The 16004-nt window shown below is 50.4% G+C and overlaps 1 protein-coding gene across 6 annotated transcripts in view; it reads left to right on the forward strand.

Annotated features, from left to right (window-relative positions):
- The window catches only part of GRK5 (G protein-coupled receptor kinase 5), a 204280-nt gene that overhangs the window by 135483 nt on the left and 52793 nt on the right, over nucleotides 1-16004 (forward strand). For all 6 annotated transcript variants that reach the window (XM_057506389.1, XM_057506386.1, XM_057506388.1 and 3 more), the window contains one exon: nucleotides 6670-6782. Coding sequence is in view for 4 of the 6 variants with exons in the window: in XM_057506386.1 (XP_057362369.1) it covers nucleotides 6670-6782 (113 nt within the window). In the remaining 2 variants the exon portion in view is untranslated. The remainder of the gene's footprint in view (nucleotides 1-6669; nucleotides 6783-16004) is intronic.

A 16004-nucleotide genomic window follows, 5' to 3' on the forward strand; every position in this document is an offset into this window, starting at 1 on the left:
GTCCATTCGGGCTGCTAAACAATACTACAGACAGGGCGGATTATAAACAATAGGAATTGCTCACAGTGCTGGAGGCTGAGAATCTAAAATCAAGGTGCTGGCAGATTTGGTGTCTGGTGAGGGCCTGCATGCTGATTCATAAATGACCGTCTTCTCACTGTGTCCTCATGTGGCAGAAGGGGTGAGGGAGCTCTCTGGGGTCCCTTTTATAAGGGCACTAATCCCATTCATGAGGGCTCCACCCTCATGACCGAATCCCCTCCCAAAGGCCCACGTCCAGATGGCATCACATTGGACTCGGGTTTCTACATATGAATTTGCCGGGGGACACCTTCAGCCTATAGCACTGACCTCAGCAGCTCATGAGAGCAGGCGAGGAGACAAGGGGAGGCTCTCAGCAAGGCACCCACACGACACCAGGCGGTGGTGGTGGGGACGAGGCCCCTTGTCTCGTTGCGCCCTCTGTTGGCCGACCGCTTGGAAAGTGTCACGCTCCCCTGAGGAGAATTGGAAGGGACACAGCTGCGCCTAGACTTCAGGACAGGTTTGTCGCAAATTCATGTGCATGTGCGTGCTTGTGTGTATATTCTCAGACAGTTACACTCCTTGCCAAGTAAAGTCACTTGCTGACTCCCTCAGGTAACACTGTGTTCTGATTCCTGTCCCTTCGTGCCTCACCTCCCAGCCCCAGGCAACCTGCCATTTTTGGTCCATTTTTTAGAAGCTATTCTCTTTTTTAAAAGTTACTGTTTAAGAACATTAACATGAGATCTACCCTCTTAATAAAATTGTTGGTGCACAATGTAGTATTGTTATAGGCACAATGTTGTACAGCAGAGCTCTAGAACTATTCATCTTGTGTAATTGAAACTTTATACCCATTAAACAACAACTCCCCATTTCCCCCTCTCCCAATCCCTGGTAACCAACATTTTACTCTCTGTTTCTATGAGTTTGACTATTTTAGGTACTTCACATAAGTGGAATCATGCAGTATTTGGCCTACTGTGATGGGATTGTTTCACTGAGCATAACGTCCCTGAAGTTCATCCATGTTGTCACGTGTGGCAGGATTTCCTCCCTTTTTAAGGCTGAATAGTATTCCATTATGTTATGTACCACATTTTAAGATCCATTTATTGGTCAGTGGATATTTAGCTTCTTTCCACATCTTGGATATAGTGTTCACCTGTCACAGTGAACACAGGGTGCAGATATCTCTAAAATTCTCACTCAGATTATTTTGGGAAGTGGGATGCTGGATCATGTTAGTTCTGTGTATGATTTTTTGAGGAACCTTCTTATACCTCAAGCCATTCTTGAAGGTCTACTCACTGGTGCTCCACAGTGGTCACAGACTGAGCCCTGAATTCTTGTCTGGCCACACCTTGCCCCTTGCTTGGCCATGGCCCCCGTGGCCAACTGACTTCTCCCCTGGGGCTTTACCTCCCCACTGTGGCTTCTTCTTGCCCCTCCTCTTGACCCTGGCCTCACTTCTCTGGCTTTGACCTTCTCTTCTTCTTGCCGAGCTCACGGCCCCTGGGGGAATGGCCTTTGGTGACCCCGTCCCTCCCATTCCCTTGCTTCAGAGAGCTCTCCCATGGGTGCCACCCCGACACTGACACATCTTCATGAAAGTGCTCTGTGCCAGGAAAGCGGAGATGCCTTCCTAGACAGTCCCAACAGTCCCGCTTTTTGTCATTTTGTTCCATGGACATTGTTAGGTGGCGCTCTTCACGGCCGCCCCCCTGCTCAGCTAGTAAGCAAGCTACTCAGGACGAACGAAGACCTGGTGCCTCATCTGCTTTAAGAGGTGCCTCCAACGGGGCGTACGGTGCAGTGCCCAGCAGGGGCTCAGCAAGTGTCTGTCAACTTGCTAAAGGGCCTGTCTGTGGGTACAAATAGTTCTTCTGTCTGAAGGCAGTGCTGAAATTCCATTCAGTGTTTCAGGAAGGTGGCCGTACTGTCTTCCTAGCCATGGGCAGGCTTAGGAGGTGTCAAGCCCTTGAGGAAAAAAATACATGTGGTTGTCTTAAAGCCAATTCAGTGCAGCTCCGTACCAAAGCAGGGTCCCAACTGCAGGGGCCATGCACTTCCTGCTGGGGCTTTAACCACAGACAGCAGTGGCTCCCAAGCAGGTGACCTCCTCTGTAAGGGTCTCACTCCCTGCTCCCCACCCCATTTTCATCCACCTTTCTATGGACTGTACTTGAAATGATCAAAACCATGGATCCCCAATGGGACTCTGAATCCATTCTAATCTCATTGGCCCCAGAGGCCAGTCGTTTCCTGAGCCCTGCCTACCTTTCTAGTATCTTATCTCCTAGCACGCTCCTAGCACACTCCTCTGTATACAGCGGGCCCCAGCCCCTCCCTGGGTCACTCTGCTCTTTGATTAAAGGCACAAGACAGTGTCCTCCAGCTTAGTATGGGCCTATGGACCCTTCCCCTTTTCCATCACCTTCCTCTGGGCATGTCATGTCTCCAGACTTTTATTACTGCAGCCTAGGCCAAACGTCACATCACAGCGACCACACCCCTCTCCCTGGTCTCAGCTGACTGCCAGCTGCAAACTCCATGTCTGTTACTGAATTAGTAACCTGCCAGTGGGTACAAGGTGTGTTTCCTCCCATCTACCCATCCACACACCTCCAGGTGTTTAATTCAAGGAGAGAGTCTTAAAGTTGAAGGAACCTTCTAGTATCAGAAAGCAAAAAACCTTGGAAGACAGTTTGTTGAATGAAGGACCCAAAACAATAAAACTAGCATGATTATATATGATCGGTGGACACTTTAGGGCAGGGGAGCCCTATGCCCCTTTGTAACTTACCTCCTGACAGCCTCTTTCTGGCTTGGAGGGAAAAACAATGAGGCATGTGGCCCAATGCTGGATTTTCATGTTCTAGAAGAGCTGATGTGTGCAGTGTGTGTGCACGCATGTGTGTGCAGTGCGTGCATGCCCGTGTGCGCAGCATCCCAGGGCTCTCCCAGCCTGAGAGAGAGAGATTCAGAGATGGGGAGGAATGGCTCTGTCCCTCTGTCCTGAATGCATCTCCCCCACCAGTCCCAACATTCCATGCTTGGGAGAAGGGGCCGGGATTTCAACAGCATGGCTGACTTCTGTAGAAATGGATCAGGAAGGATCTGCCTGGGAGATAAGATGTACCGTGACCTCCTCATACTTCCAACTTCAGCGTCGGCTGACTGCAGAACTGACCCTCATCTCGGGTCTGCTCCTGACGACTTGCACCTCCTCCTGTCACCCTGATCAATCCCCAAATTCATGTTCTCCCTTCTATGGCCTCGTTTTAAATTTCTAAAGGAACTGCAAACATTGCACTTGAATTTTGTTGTTGTTGCTGGTGGTGGTGCCTCAGAAGATCAGCCCGTTCATCTTCTTTTAAGGCTGAGAAAGGAGTCCAAGGAGATGATTTCTGGTCCTTTTATTTTTTCCCTGGGCTTCCGACAAGTGCCTTTCTTGCCTGGGATCCTCTGTACAGCTGGGAGAAGCCCGGAACTGAGATCCTGACAGCTTGTGTTGGAATCACATGGTGTTTACTGTGCTGTGAGTTTATAAGAGCCTTGTTTCCATACTGACAGCAAACGCCATATGGAGAGAGAAAATCCTGTCAGATGAACCCTTAAGGAGTCACAATATGGTACATGCAATCCCATAATTGTTTTTGGAAATGGGGAGGGGTGCCTTGCTCAAATCACAGAAGGGCTGCAGCACTCTTTGCCATAACTAAATAAAACTGGAGTTTGACACAGGGTAATTTGCTGTCACTCTGGGCTTGTGCTGGGGAGGTCCAGCTGATTGGGAAAGGATGGGAACGTTTGTTTTCCTCACCTTGGGGATCAGGTTGAGTGGGAGGCAGCGAGAATGCAGGTTGTGTCTGCAGGGCGTCCTGCTAACAGGTGCAAGCCACGGACCTGTCACCTGATTTGGCTCCCTCCTCCCCGGATTCCCTACTGGGGCCGATGGTAACACTCATCTAATTTGACGTTTTATTGCTGTCACTTGGGATCCTGTCTGCTCATCCACCCGCCACCCCCTTTGCAACAGAATCCAAGCTCTCTGAGAGCTGAGACCTCATCCCATCCCCCGCCCCACCAAGCATTGCACACTCTGAGGTGGGTTAAATGTTTGTCGGAGTGGCTGTGTGTGAACCATCCATGCATGGAAAGCTAGTTAATGCAATCGTCCTAGGCTAGTTTCAGCCCCTAGACTGTTGGAGGAGGGGGCCACGAGGGAGACTTGGTAGGTAGCTTATCCAGGAGAGAATGAGAAGTTTTTGAGCACCTTTTTATACACACTACAGTGAGAACTGGTAAATTCCTACAGACACAGGAGTCCTGCCTTCAGGCAGTTTACCCATGAAAGAAGTGGGCTGTAAAACTAGTCTGTACACCTGGTCACTTGCTCTTTTTGTTGCAAGAGATGAAAACCCAACACCAACTCGCTTTTAAGCTAAGACTCTGTTAGGTAAGGAAAGGTGCAGGCACCAGGCTGGCTTCGGCTCCAGGGGCTCCTGGGACATTCACAGTGCTGGGTTTCTCTCCTCTTCCCCACGCAGCTCCACCTTGCCTGCATCACGCGTCCAGAATCATGCTGACTAGTGGGAGACAGTTGTGGCGGCTCTTGGTTGATGGGTCCTAAGGCCTTGCTGCCCCAGAGAGGAGCAAGTATCTTTTGCAAAAGTTCTAGCAGAAACCCCGGAAGGACTCCAGGTCCCACTCAGTCATGTGCCCTGAACCTGTCACTATTGCCAAGAGACTGAGGGTTCTGACTGGCTAGAACTGAGCCACGTCAGTCTCTGAACCTATAACTGGCAGAAACAGAGACCTCTTATTGTCTAGGACTGAGTCGTGTGCCCATCCTTGACCCTGTGTTGTGGCTGGGAGGCAAGGACTCCAGATGGCTAGGACTGAAGTCACATGCCAATTCCTGAGGTCAGGAGCAGTAGGCTCCCTTAGGACCTTGGACTGGATTGTTATGGACTCAGGGAAAGGAGGTTCCTTGAAGGAAGGGAGATGGAACAGACCAAAAACCCCAGATTCATGATGATAATCCGTGGTGTTTATTAAGCATTTCCTATGTGCCGGGCTCTGGTCTGAGTCTTTTCTGTGCCTTATCTTATTTAAGCCTTATGACCCAGAAGATAGGTATGATTACTGTGCCCAATTTATAGATGAGAAAACTGAGGAATAAAAGTGTTAAGTCGCTTGCCCTAAGGCATGCAGGCAGTGAGTGGTGAGGCTGGAATTTGAATCCAGGTGGTTTAGCTCCAGAGCCCAAACCCACAGCCACTATGCTCCCTATAAGCTTTACCTTCTGTGGATAAACTCTTTGGGTATGAAAGTGAGTTGGCATGATGGTTGTGTTCTTATCTCCTTGTTGTGTTCCATAACTCCAGAGAAATTCTTTCTAAGGGGATGATTGTCCTTGCTCCCCCTCTGCATTCAGCAAGGATATAGTCCTTCCTATCCAGGGAGCTCTCCTAAGTGAGGTCTAACTCACCCACTTCCTGGTTTCCCGTGAAGTCACCTGACCATTCCCGGTGCAGCTGCAGAATCAAAGGGCCGATGTTCAGAGCTTGAGAGGGTACAAGGCAACTTGTCTCAGTTGGTCTGTTGACTAGCTTTCTCACCAGAGAAACTTCCTGCAGGGGTTTGAACATCATTGCCAGAAGAGCCAGAAGGGACCTCCCATCTTACCTCCAACCTGCAGCTTCAGTTTTCAGAGGAAGACAGGCCCAGTGAGGGCAAATGAATTGCTGAAGTCACATAGCAACTCATCAGCTAGAACCCTGGTTTCCAGGCTTAGAGTCTTGCATTGCATTTCCTCTTTAGAACTCTTTTCACTACTGAGTAGCTGAGGGCTGGTCACTTCCTGTTTCCATGCCTCTAGCTCCTCAGCTGGAAAATGCAGGGTTTTCATAATCTGAAGCCTCCTAAGACTGGGCTTTGCTCCCTTTGGGCAAAATGAAATTTCTTTTTTACTCTATTCATTAGAATGGTTTGAATTATAAATAATTTTAAAATCTTTTCAAACTGCCCTAAACAAAGCTCTTAAATGAGCTTTTCAGATGTGGTTTGGGTTGCAGGCATGGTTTGATCCAGAGATTCATGACATCACCAGGGCACCAACTCCACTTGTAATTTTCCCAGCTCTGACCTCCTCTGTGTGTCAGCCTTATGCTCACAGCGGCTTCCCTTGGAGTGTCAAGACCACTGCCCCTGGCCTCACACCCTGCACCCCAGCAGCCAGAAGAGAGAGGCAAAGTCTGTGGTTCATTCTGATTGCAACTGGCTTGAACTACATGCCTGCCACCCTTATCCAGTCACTGAAATGAGGGAATGTGATGTACTGATTGGCCGTCCAGGGGCAGAGTCATAGTCCCCAGAACTGCTGGCACCTCCATACAGAATTAAGGGCAGCCACAGGGGCGTGGGCCGGGGAGGAGAGGCTGGGCCCTCACCGGCGCCTTCCTCTACCCCGACCTTGCCCCTCTGAGCCTGCAGAGCCTGGACATACAGAAGGGGTCCTGAGAGTTTGCTTCATCTTGCTCCATCCATCTGGGGCTCTGGATCCGGGCGGGGACTGATTGGGTGACCCTGCCTGGCCCTCTCCTGCGTCTCAACACATTTTTCTTTTCTTGTCTCCAGACAGAGATTACTGCAGTTTATGTGACAAGCAGCCAATTGGGAGGCTGCTTTTTCGGCAGTTCTGTGAAACCAAACCTGGGCTGGAGTGTTACATTCAGTTCCTAGACTCAGTGGTAAGTCCTTGCTCCCATCTGGGGTGGGGGCTGGGGGGACTCTGGTCCTCTGTGGTCAGCAACCACTTTTGCCCAAAGGAAAATATGGACCACGTAGTTTAGAAGGATAAAGGTAAAACTGTTGCTCGAGAAACTTACAGTGCAGACTTTGAGAGTACAAACTTGTCCCCAGGTCTACACCTGCTGGGCACCCGTGGGAGGGCCACCTCCCTCACTGGGCCTTGGTTGCTGCTACTTTAAAGTGAGGCCCCAACAGTTCTTTGGTTCTGGAATCCTGGGTTATCATGCAGGGTAGTGCCTGGGAAGTTGAGCAGTTTTCCCAACACCTCAAGGTAGTTCTTGGATTCCATGACCCCCTCCCCTAGCTGAGAACCCATTTTCTAAAATTCCAAAGCTTGTGTTTCTGGACTTATTTACTGGCTGTTTCCCCACTAGAACGCAAGCCTCCTGAGGCCAGGACCCTAGGCCTCCAGTTCACCCCTGCCTAGCACGGTGCCCAGCAGATATAGGCATTCGGTAAATGTGTGTGGAATAAACATTTGTTGGCCGTTTCAAGCCAATCTGACAGCTGCTGGCTCGCTGGCTGCTGGCATGCACAGCCATGCTTGGCACCATGGCTTCTTCCTTCAGAGGTACTGGTCATTCATCTGCTTAGTACGTGCTGATCGACCTGTGTGGGCTTTCAGGACATGGTGTAGGAATACGCAGGAATTCATCAGCACTCGCTCAGGAAGGCACAGCAGCTGCTCAGGAGGGCACAGCACCTCCACCTGGCTGACTCCCCTTTGGGTGTCTATTCAGAAAAGGTGGACAAGGAGTGGGGAGTCAAGGAGTGGAGGCCAGTCATGAAAGGAGTGGGGTCATCCAGGTCCCCCTTCCCATGGCTGGGGGCCAAGATGCTAGTTCTCTGGAGGCTCTAATGCCATCCCTGGCTACAGCCATCTGGACCTCAGTCTCTGGAGGTCAGCCCTGTGGGGCCTGAGTTCCTGTGTCTGCCTCAGGGTCTCAGTGTTAATTTTTAGATCTACAAGCCACACTGCCCACTGAAAACGTCCACCGGAAGTTACAGGGGCCCCCTCAAATGACCATAATAAAAAGTACCCCAGAACCCCAAAACAACCAGCCCCGATGTGCTCCCTATTGCAATGACTGGCACTGCACAGTCCCCCAGGCCAAGGTTTTTGCATGTCTTCATCTCCTCCCTCTCCCTCGTCCCTTCCCTAAGCCAGTCAAGGCCATGTGCTTGGCCCCTTGACCTCTCTGAGACCAGCCATGACCTCTGTCTTGGTCTCAGCGCAGGCTCTCAGTGTCTCATTGAAATAATTACAATAGTTCTCAACCTTGGCCGAACAGTAGAAACACCTGGGGAGCCTTAAAAAAATATCAATGCGTGTGCTGAAGCCCAGACTCACTAATTTGAATCTCTGGGGGTGGGATCTAGTATTTTCATAACTTTTTATTATGGAAAATTTCAAACTGTAAAAAGTAAAAGTAGACAGAATAGTATAATATAATAGTATAATTATCATATAATAGTATAATGACCCCCACTTCACCCTGCTTCAGCAATAATGAACTCACAGCCAGTCTTGTTTCACCCACATCCTCTCCTCGGTAGCATTTTATAGCAGATCTCACATATATTACTTCATCTCTGAACACTTGAGTATAAATCTCTAAATAACAACTCTTTAACACAAAAAAATAGCCACAGCTAAAAAAAAGGTAATTTTTTTGTATCATCAAATAATAGTGTTGAAATTTCTGATTGTCTCATACTTTTCATAAATGCATGTTTTGACAGTTTATAACCATCTTTGTTCACCCAGAAAAGGGTCCCATGGTCTAAATTCTGCTCTCTCACTGCCTTGTGTCATTTAATAGTTTCCTCAGTATTGTAAATTGCTCATTGAATCTAGAGATGTGAGCAGATTCACTGTCCATTTGGGGTGGGGGAACGAACTTTATAAGCGGTTTCATGGTCTTCTGTCAGGTGACATGTAATATATCATATCCGCTTGTTTTTCGCTTAGGGATGGCAGCAGCATTGGCAAAGGTGGGCCAAGGGCAGGGGGTGGTGGGCACGGTCAAGGCCATTGGCATCCCCCCGTGGGAGGATCAGAGCAGACCGAGTCTTTCCATTCGACACATGACCTCAGCCAGGGTGCCTACTCTGCAGCAACCGGAACTACCACAGATCCATTCTGTACACATTATTTGTGACAAACATCACATCCTGTTCAGTCACTGAAGAAATATGGGGAAAACATGTTTCAAAGAGATCGGCCCTACACCCTGTGTAAAAACGTCTGCCTACGAGTTGGAAGTGGCTCTGTGCATGTGCAGGTCGAATCCTTGCAAGAAAATAGCAAGAGGTGACTTGGGACCACTTAAGATGAGTGAGATCCAAGACAGAGCAATAGGTACCAGGGCTTACACCGGACATGATGAAAACAGAGTAGGCCTCCCGCTTGGGGCTCCAGCTGTCTTTCCAAACAAGAGGATCTCGGTAATCTAACGGGAAGCCAAGGAACACGGACTGGCTTGACTGTTGCAGATAAGAAATGTAGACAACAGACCTTGATCCAGTGACTCCAGAAGATGATGTAGATCTCAACTGATTAATTAAAAAAAGTCAGAGACACCCTTAGTTGGATCTACCAAGATGGGCTGAAGAGTATTGTGGAGCCTGTGAACCAGAACTTATCTAAGAGGATCAAAATAAAACAAAACTCTGAATACAGATTTAAAAAATGCGTTGATAGTCAATGCATAAATCTGCTGATTAGTTAGGGGTTGCAACATGGCAACATCCTAATTCTGTCATTCCTTCTTCATTTGCTGGCTGGGATGCACTTCGTTTTGATTGCCATTTGGTTACCCAGTGGTAAAACATGGAGGAATTGCTTGATTCTTCCCCTGTATTTATGCTTTCAAAGTAACGAATTGGTTGCCTAGCATCCTCCAATAGTAGTAGCCAAATAGTTTTTTATTGAAACATGGATGCAAAGCAGTCATCATCCATGGTCCATGGTCTCTGCGTTGGGTGCTGGGAGCCCTTCAGGTTGCCTTCAGAGCCCTTGAGAGGACCCCACAGTCACTGGCAACCTCCTAGCTATCTGGTACGATGAGATGTCCTGGGCTCATCTTGTATGTTTCCTGCCCTACACCTAGAGTCCCTCATTTCTCCAAGGAGCCTTGGTTTCTTTCACTGGGAAATGGTCCTTGAAGACCACAGTTTGGCACTAGGGGTGCTTACTACCAGTTGACTGGCCACTGGCATTTTTCAAATCTCCCCCGCCTACCCTTTCATCCTTGACCTTCACCTAGGTCTCTCTTGAACCCTGTGTTCTGGCCCTGCCACCTGCTTCTGGTGGCTCTGACTTGCCAGGCTGGTTGGATTTTCTCGGCCCTGGCTCCTTCACTCTTGCTACCTGAAATGCTGCCCCCCTCCACGTCCCCTCTGCCTGGTAAATGCCTGTCATCCTCCTGTACTCTGTTCTCAGAAGCCCTTGCCAACCACTCCATCTTCCTGCTGTGCCCTCTGCTCTACCTGAGCTTCATTATTGTGCCATGCATCGCCTGAGAATGCAGGCTCCAGCCACACCACCCAGACCGTGCCGGTGGTGAGACCTTGGGCAGCTGCTTAACCCTCTCTGGCTCACGTCCTTGTCTCTCAGTGGGACCGTAGTTGTATCTCATGAAGGTAGAGGTGCTGAGAGCCAGGGCGAGTCCCCACTGCCGGGAGCAGTGTCCAGCACATCACAGGTGCCCAGTGAGTGCAGCCATGCGTCCCCACCCCCTCTGCTCACCAGAAGTCCCCTGGGGACACAGCCATAGCTCATTGTCCCTGAATCCTCAGCCCGCAATGCTGCACCTGACAGGAAGTTGATGCTCAATATTCATGCTCAGTGGGCGCTGGTGACTTGCCAGCATCAGAGTGAGTGGCGGAGCTGGGCCTGAACCCAGGTCCCCGGCCTCAGTCCAGTGCTCTTTGCCCCACACCATGCTGCCTCTGAGGTGAGGTGGGCTCTTCCAGCCTGGGTCAGGCTTTCCAGGGTCTGCGGTGGGCTCACTGTTTAATGTGGACCTTCCATGAATCCTTTTGCAAACTGATGCATCAGCCCCGTCATGAGCCGGATTGGAATTTCTTCAAACAAGGTCCAGAAGTCTAAGAAGGCAAGCCTCCGTAATTCTGGGGTAATCCCACCCCAGTAGCCAGGCTAGGTGAGCATTTGGTTGTCCATCTTGTATGTGAACTGGCAGGTTTGGCCCATTACACATTTTGGGGGATCCACTTGAGTGGCCATCAGACTTGGGGACTGTTGACCAAGAATTATCCAAAGCCGCCAGCACAGCCCTCCCCACAGGCTTCTGGCGCATTCACAGCCCCACTTGGCCTGGTCAGCCCTTAGCAGGCAGGCCCTAGGTGTTGGTTTCCTCTCTCCTAGGGTTGGAGAATGCCATGACTCTGGCCCATGCTCCTAATCATTGCTTTATAGTCTTTCATTCATTTAACAAAAATACTCTCTGCCAGGCACAGTTCTAGGCCCTTGGGATAAATCAGTGAATAAAAAGGACCAAGATCTTTGCTCTCTTGGTGTTTACATTCTGTCCAGGGAGAGTTAGGCCATAAACAACAAGCCTAATTAGTAAATAATACAGAATGTTAGAAGGGGATAAATGGGATGGAAAAAAAAGACTGGAGCAGGTTAAGGAGGGCTGGGAGTATGGAAATGGAGAGGCTGGTTATAATATTAAGTAGGGTGGCCAGCAGAGATGTCTTTGAAATGGCGACCTTTGAGAGTTAGAAGGAGGCGAGGGAGTTCACCAGGTGAGGACGTGGTAGAGGAACTTTGCAGGCAGGGCAACAGCCAGTGCGAAGTCCTGCAGGCAGGGGTGTCTGTGGCTGGAGCAGGGGCAGAGGGGCTCGGAAGTCGACCATGCAAGACCTTGTGCCATGAAAGAACTGGGGTGAAATGGGGGGGCCGCGGGAGGGAGTTGGGCAGAGCTGTGGCATGGTCTGACAGTTTAAAGGGCCCTCTGGCTTCTGGGCTGGGAACAGGCCTTAGGGGACAGGGGTGGGAGTAGGCAGCTCCAATAGGCAGTCCAGGTGGGAGCTGATGGTTGCACAAGCCAGCGAGCAAGCAGTTGGCAGTGGTGAGAAGTGGCTGGATTCAGGGCATGTTTGGAAGGCAGAGTTAACAGTGTTTCCCGAGGCCATGTAGGGGAGACAGAAGAGTCACAGATGGCTTCAGAACGTCAACGTGAGCACACGGAAGGAGGGAGTAAGGGTAAGGCCGTGGGCGGCGCCTTTCCGGGAAGATCAGGAGCTCCATCTTACGCACGCTGCTCTGGAGGCATCTCTCAGACGTCCCCGAGGATATGCTTGAGGGGAGAGGGTGTTCAAGTCTGGAGTCTGTGAAAAAGGTCTGGGCTGGAGAAAGAAAATTGGAAGTTGTCACCGGACAGCAGCTCTTCAGAGCCACGGCTGAAGGAGCTACCCAAGGAGATGGATGTAGTTGGAGGAGAGACGAGGAGCAAAGGCCGAGCCCTGGACCAAGGCTGCTCCCCATTTGGAAAGGACGAGGCGTCCGCAGCTCTGGGACCTGTCTGCAGAGTTGGTGAGGCACAGCGGGCAAGGCTAAACCCAGGAGCCAGTGGAATTTTCCAGCCACGTGTCTTGTTAGATGCTTACAGTCAGTTTGAGAAGCAGAAAAAAAAATCCAATGGATGCCCATTTTCACTCTGGTCATGCAGACTTCCCTTTAGCTTTACCAAGAGCTTTTTGTTTTGAAAAGGAAACGTGAGTCCGGCTCCCTGTGTTGATGTGACAAATGCTCTCTACATACGTCTTAACGAGGCCACCACTCCCGAGAGGCTGACTCTGTCCCCTTGCGTTTTTGTCTGCATCTCTGGGAATCAGCGAGGCCTTTCCATCATCCTTCTTGACGTCAAATGAGCAGCTTTTGGAACACCTCTTTTACGCATGAAGATGTTATTGAGTTTTCCAGGGCTGGTGTAATTCTTGTCTGAAATATGTTTTTTTCTTCCATCGTGACTGGGACTCCGAGGAGGGAGGAGGTGGTGGTGCCTATGGCCGTAGTGCCTCCTGGCTCAGCTAGCGCCATTCATGCTGTTCCCACCTCTATGTTGAATTTCTACCAAGTGGAGTTTATTAAAAATAACCTGTCCTCGTTGGGCTCTGACACAGGCCCCCGGAAAGGCTGCTTTCTCTTTCCTATGCACAGTCCTAAGGTCTGAGTTTCTCAAGTCAGGCAGAAGACTGTGGCTGTTTTAAAATGGGGTGGTTTGGGGGGCATCATTCATCAGACTGCAGGGGTAATTCAGCCTTTAGTCTTGGCTCTCGAGGACTTGCAGGGGCCTGAGAAGGGCTCTCCCATTGCCCTCCCACAGAGAAATGGAGTCAGCGACCTAAGTCAAGGCTCTGTCTAGATTTGGCTCCTGGAGGTCAAGGAGGATTTGCCCAGGTGGTCAGGAGATCAGAAGGGGTTCCGGGCTCCTGTCAGCCTCCACAGGCCAGTAGGGTCTTGGAGATTGAGGTAATTCTGTTTTCTGGAAGTCCCGATGGCATCCCAGGTCACTGAAAGCCCCCTGTCCCCACATCTAGTGTGGCTCGAAGTTCAGGTCTCTGCTCTTTGGACTTGGGGGAGGTTTGGCAGATACTTAACCAGATTTACTCAGCACATATTTATAGGATATAAATGGGTCCTGCTCTGCCCTAGCAGTTGGAGACCATACAGTGAGCAGGAGAAAGTAAGTTCCTGCCCTCATGGAGCTTGCTTTCTGATTAAAGGAAAGATTCAAAGAGAAAGAAAAAATTTTAATGAAGTAAGCAATACTATGAGTTCAGATGCCTGTTAAGTATTTGTTATCTGTTGCTGTTTACGAAAATTAGCTCAACATAGAGTAGCTTGAAACAACAATAAGTGTTTATTATCTCATAGTTTTTGTGAGTCAAGAATTTGGGAATGGTTTACCAAGGTGCTACTGGCTCAAGGCCTCTCAACAGGTTATATCAAAATGTTGGCTTGGGCTGCGGTCACCTGAAGGCTTGATCTGCTTCCGGGCTCATGCCTGTGGCCAGCAGGTTGGTGCTGGCTGTTGGCTGGAGGCCTCAGTTGTTTTCCACGTGAACCTCTCCATGGGACTGCTTGGTGACCTCATAACACGGGCTGGACTTCCCCAGAGCCTGTGGTTGAAGCTGTGATGTGTGTTATAACCTAGTCGCAGAGGTTCCATACTGTTATATTCTTAATACCATAATGGTTACACAGGTCAGCTCTATTCAGTACGGAAGGAGACTTCTGAAGAGCATTAACAGCAGCAAGCAAAGATTATAAAAGTCTCCATCCTAGAGACTGGATATATGAGGTCAGTGACCTAAGTCAAGGCTCTGTCTAGATTTGATATGAATATGAGGTTACAAGAAATGAAATATGCCTAAAAGGCACTCCAAGCCCCATTCATTAGCCCAGAACTATAGACAATCACTTGAAATTAGTGGGCTATCACCTGGCTTTAGATATGCCTGGTTATCCTGAAATTTTGCTGTGAAATGATTTTATATGCCTCACCAGGGGAACTAAGTATTCTGCTTCTCTTATTTATGAGTCATACCCAATATTTGTCTTCGTCTTCCTGTCATTGTTCTAGTCTCCCAAAAGAGGGAAGGTAATCATTTTCCAGAAGGACATAGACACCCTTAGTGCCTTTTAGGCATATTTCATTTCTTGTACACACCTTCACAGTTACCGAGAGCAGGCTCATCTTGGAAAAGTACCACTTATAAAATGGGCCCATACAGTGGACGTCTATGGGATTGTCCAGTCTCCTGGGTGCCCTGCCAAACAAAATGGCTGTCTTTGAGGCTGATTTCACCCCCAAACCGCAGTTCATTGGAGCAGGGATGAGTCCATGAGCCACTGTAGGCCCGTGAGGGAAAATTTCCTCTGGTGGAGAAGCCGTAATATAAAAACCTGAGTGCCATTGACTGCTATGTGTCCTACCACTGGAGCAAGCCAGTCAGCCCTGAGAGAGAATGAGGTGTGTACAAACACACACACACACACACACACACACACACACACACACACACATACACATGCGCTCACACGAGAGTGGTTTCCAGATGTGCTCTTGTCACTGGTTCTGGCATTCTAGGCGCAGCTGCGTTTCCATTCTCCCCACAGTTTGGCTGTTCAACCCATCCCTGGATTCCAGGAGCTAAGAGATTACAGTTTTGCCTGAACTAAGTTAGGTTGGGATTCTTTGCACGTAGAGCTGAAAGTATCAGGGTTGCATGGTGGCCATATGAGCCTCGGTGAGGGGTGAGGGCAGAGACACGGTTCTGGGGGCTGGGGGACGCAGGGAAGGAGCCGGGTGGTGCAGGGGCAGTGGTGGCAGGGGGCTAGGGCCACTGAGGGCTGAGGCTCTCAGGGAAGAACTGATAGGGCCAGCAGGAGGTGACAGCACAGCCCCTCTGCCGTGGGACCCTGGCCGCTGCTGGTACCTGTGTCCCTTCACCCGAGAGGCATGGCAGCCCTTCTCGCCTTCCTCTCCACGGTTGCCCAGCAGGCCGTGTTCCACAAGCTGGTGGCTGTGGTGCTGTCAGTGAGGTCCCGGCTCACCTTGGAGTCACCCCTACCACTCTCAGTCTGTACCCCAACATGGCCAGGGGTCAGCTCCTCCCTCCCTCCTTTCTCTGTTCTGTCCCATCTGCTGCCCTATGGGGTCCAGTGAACCCCTTCCTGGCCCAGGCCCCTCAGATGGCAGCCAGGGATCAGAGGTGGACACAGGCTTTGCCCAGGCCCCTCGGATCCTGGGCACCTGGGGGACACCCCCGCCTGCAGTGCTCCTTCATTCTGGCTGGGGAGCAGAGAGGGGGCAAGGGGAGTGCCCAGCCATCTGGAGGATTGTCAGGGTGGCCGTCAGGGTCCCGGCAGGAAACAGATGGCCCACCTACGTGTGAGTGCAGGGCCACTGATGGAAGTGCTAGGCAGGCTGGGGACATCAGCAGTGGCCGATGCAGAACTGAGCCTCAGCCACCTCTAGGCCTGCAGGGACAGACAGGAACGGGTGGGAGAGGCCAGCATTCAGGAGCTGGGTCTTCAGAAAAGGGACACAGACACCCGTGGTATCCAGACTGGGAGAGGACCAGCGGGTGGCCCCATCCGCACTCTCAGCTGCCCTGTGGCAGGG

This window comes from Manis pentadactyla, chromosome 8, assembly GCF_030020395.1.
Source record: "Manis pentadactyla isolate mManPen7 chromosome 8, mManPen7.hap1, whole genome shotgun sequence".
Classification (NCBI taxonomy): Eukaryota; Metazoa; Chordata; class Mammalia; order Pholidota; family Manidae; genus Manis; species Manis pentadactyla.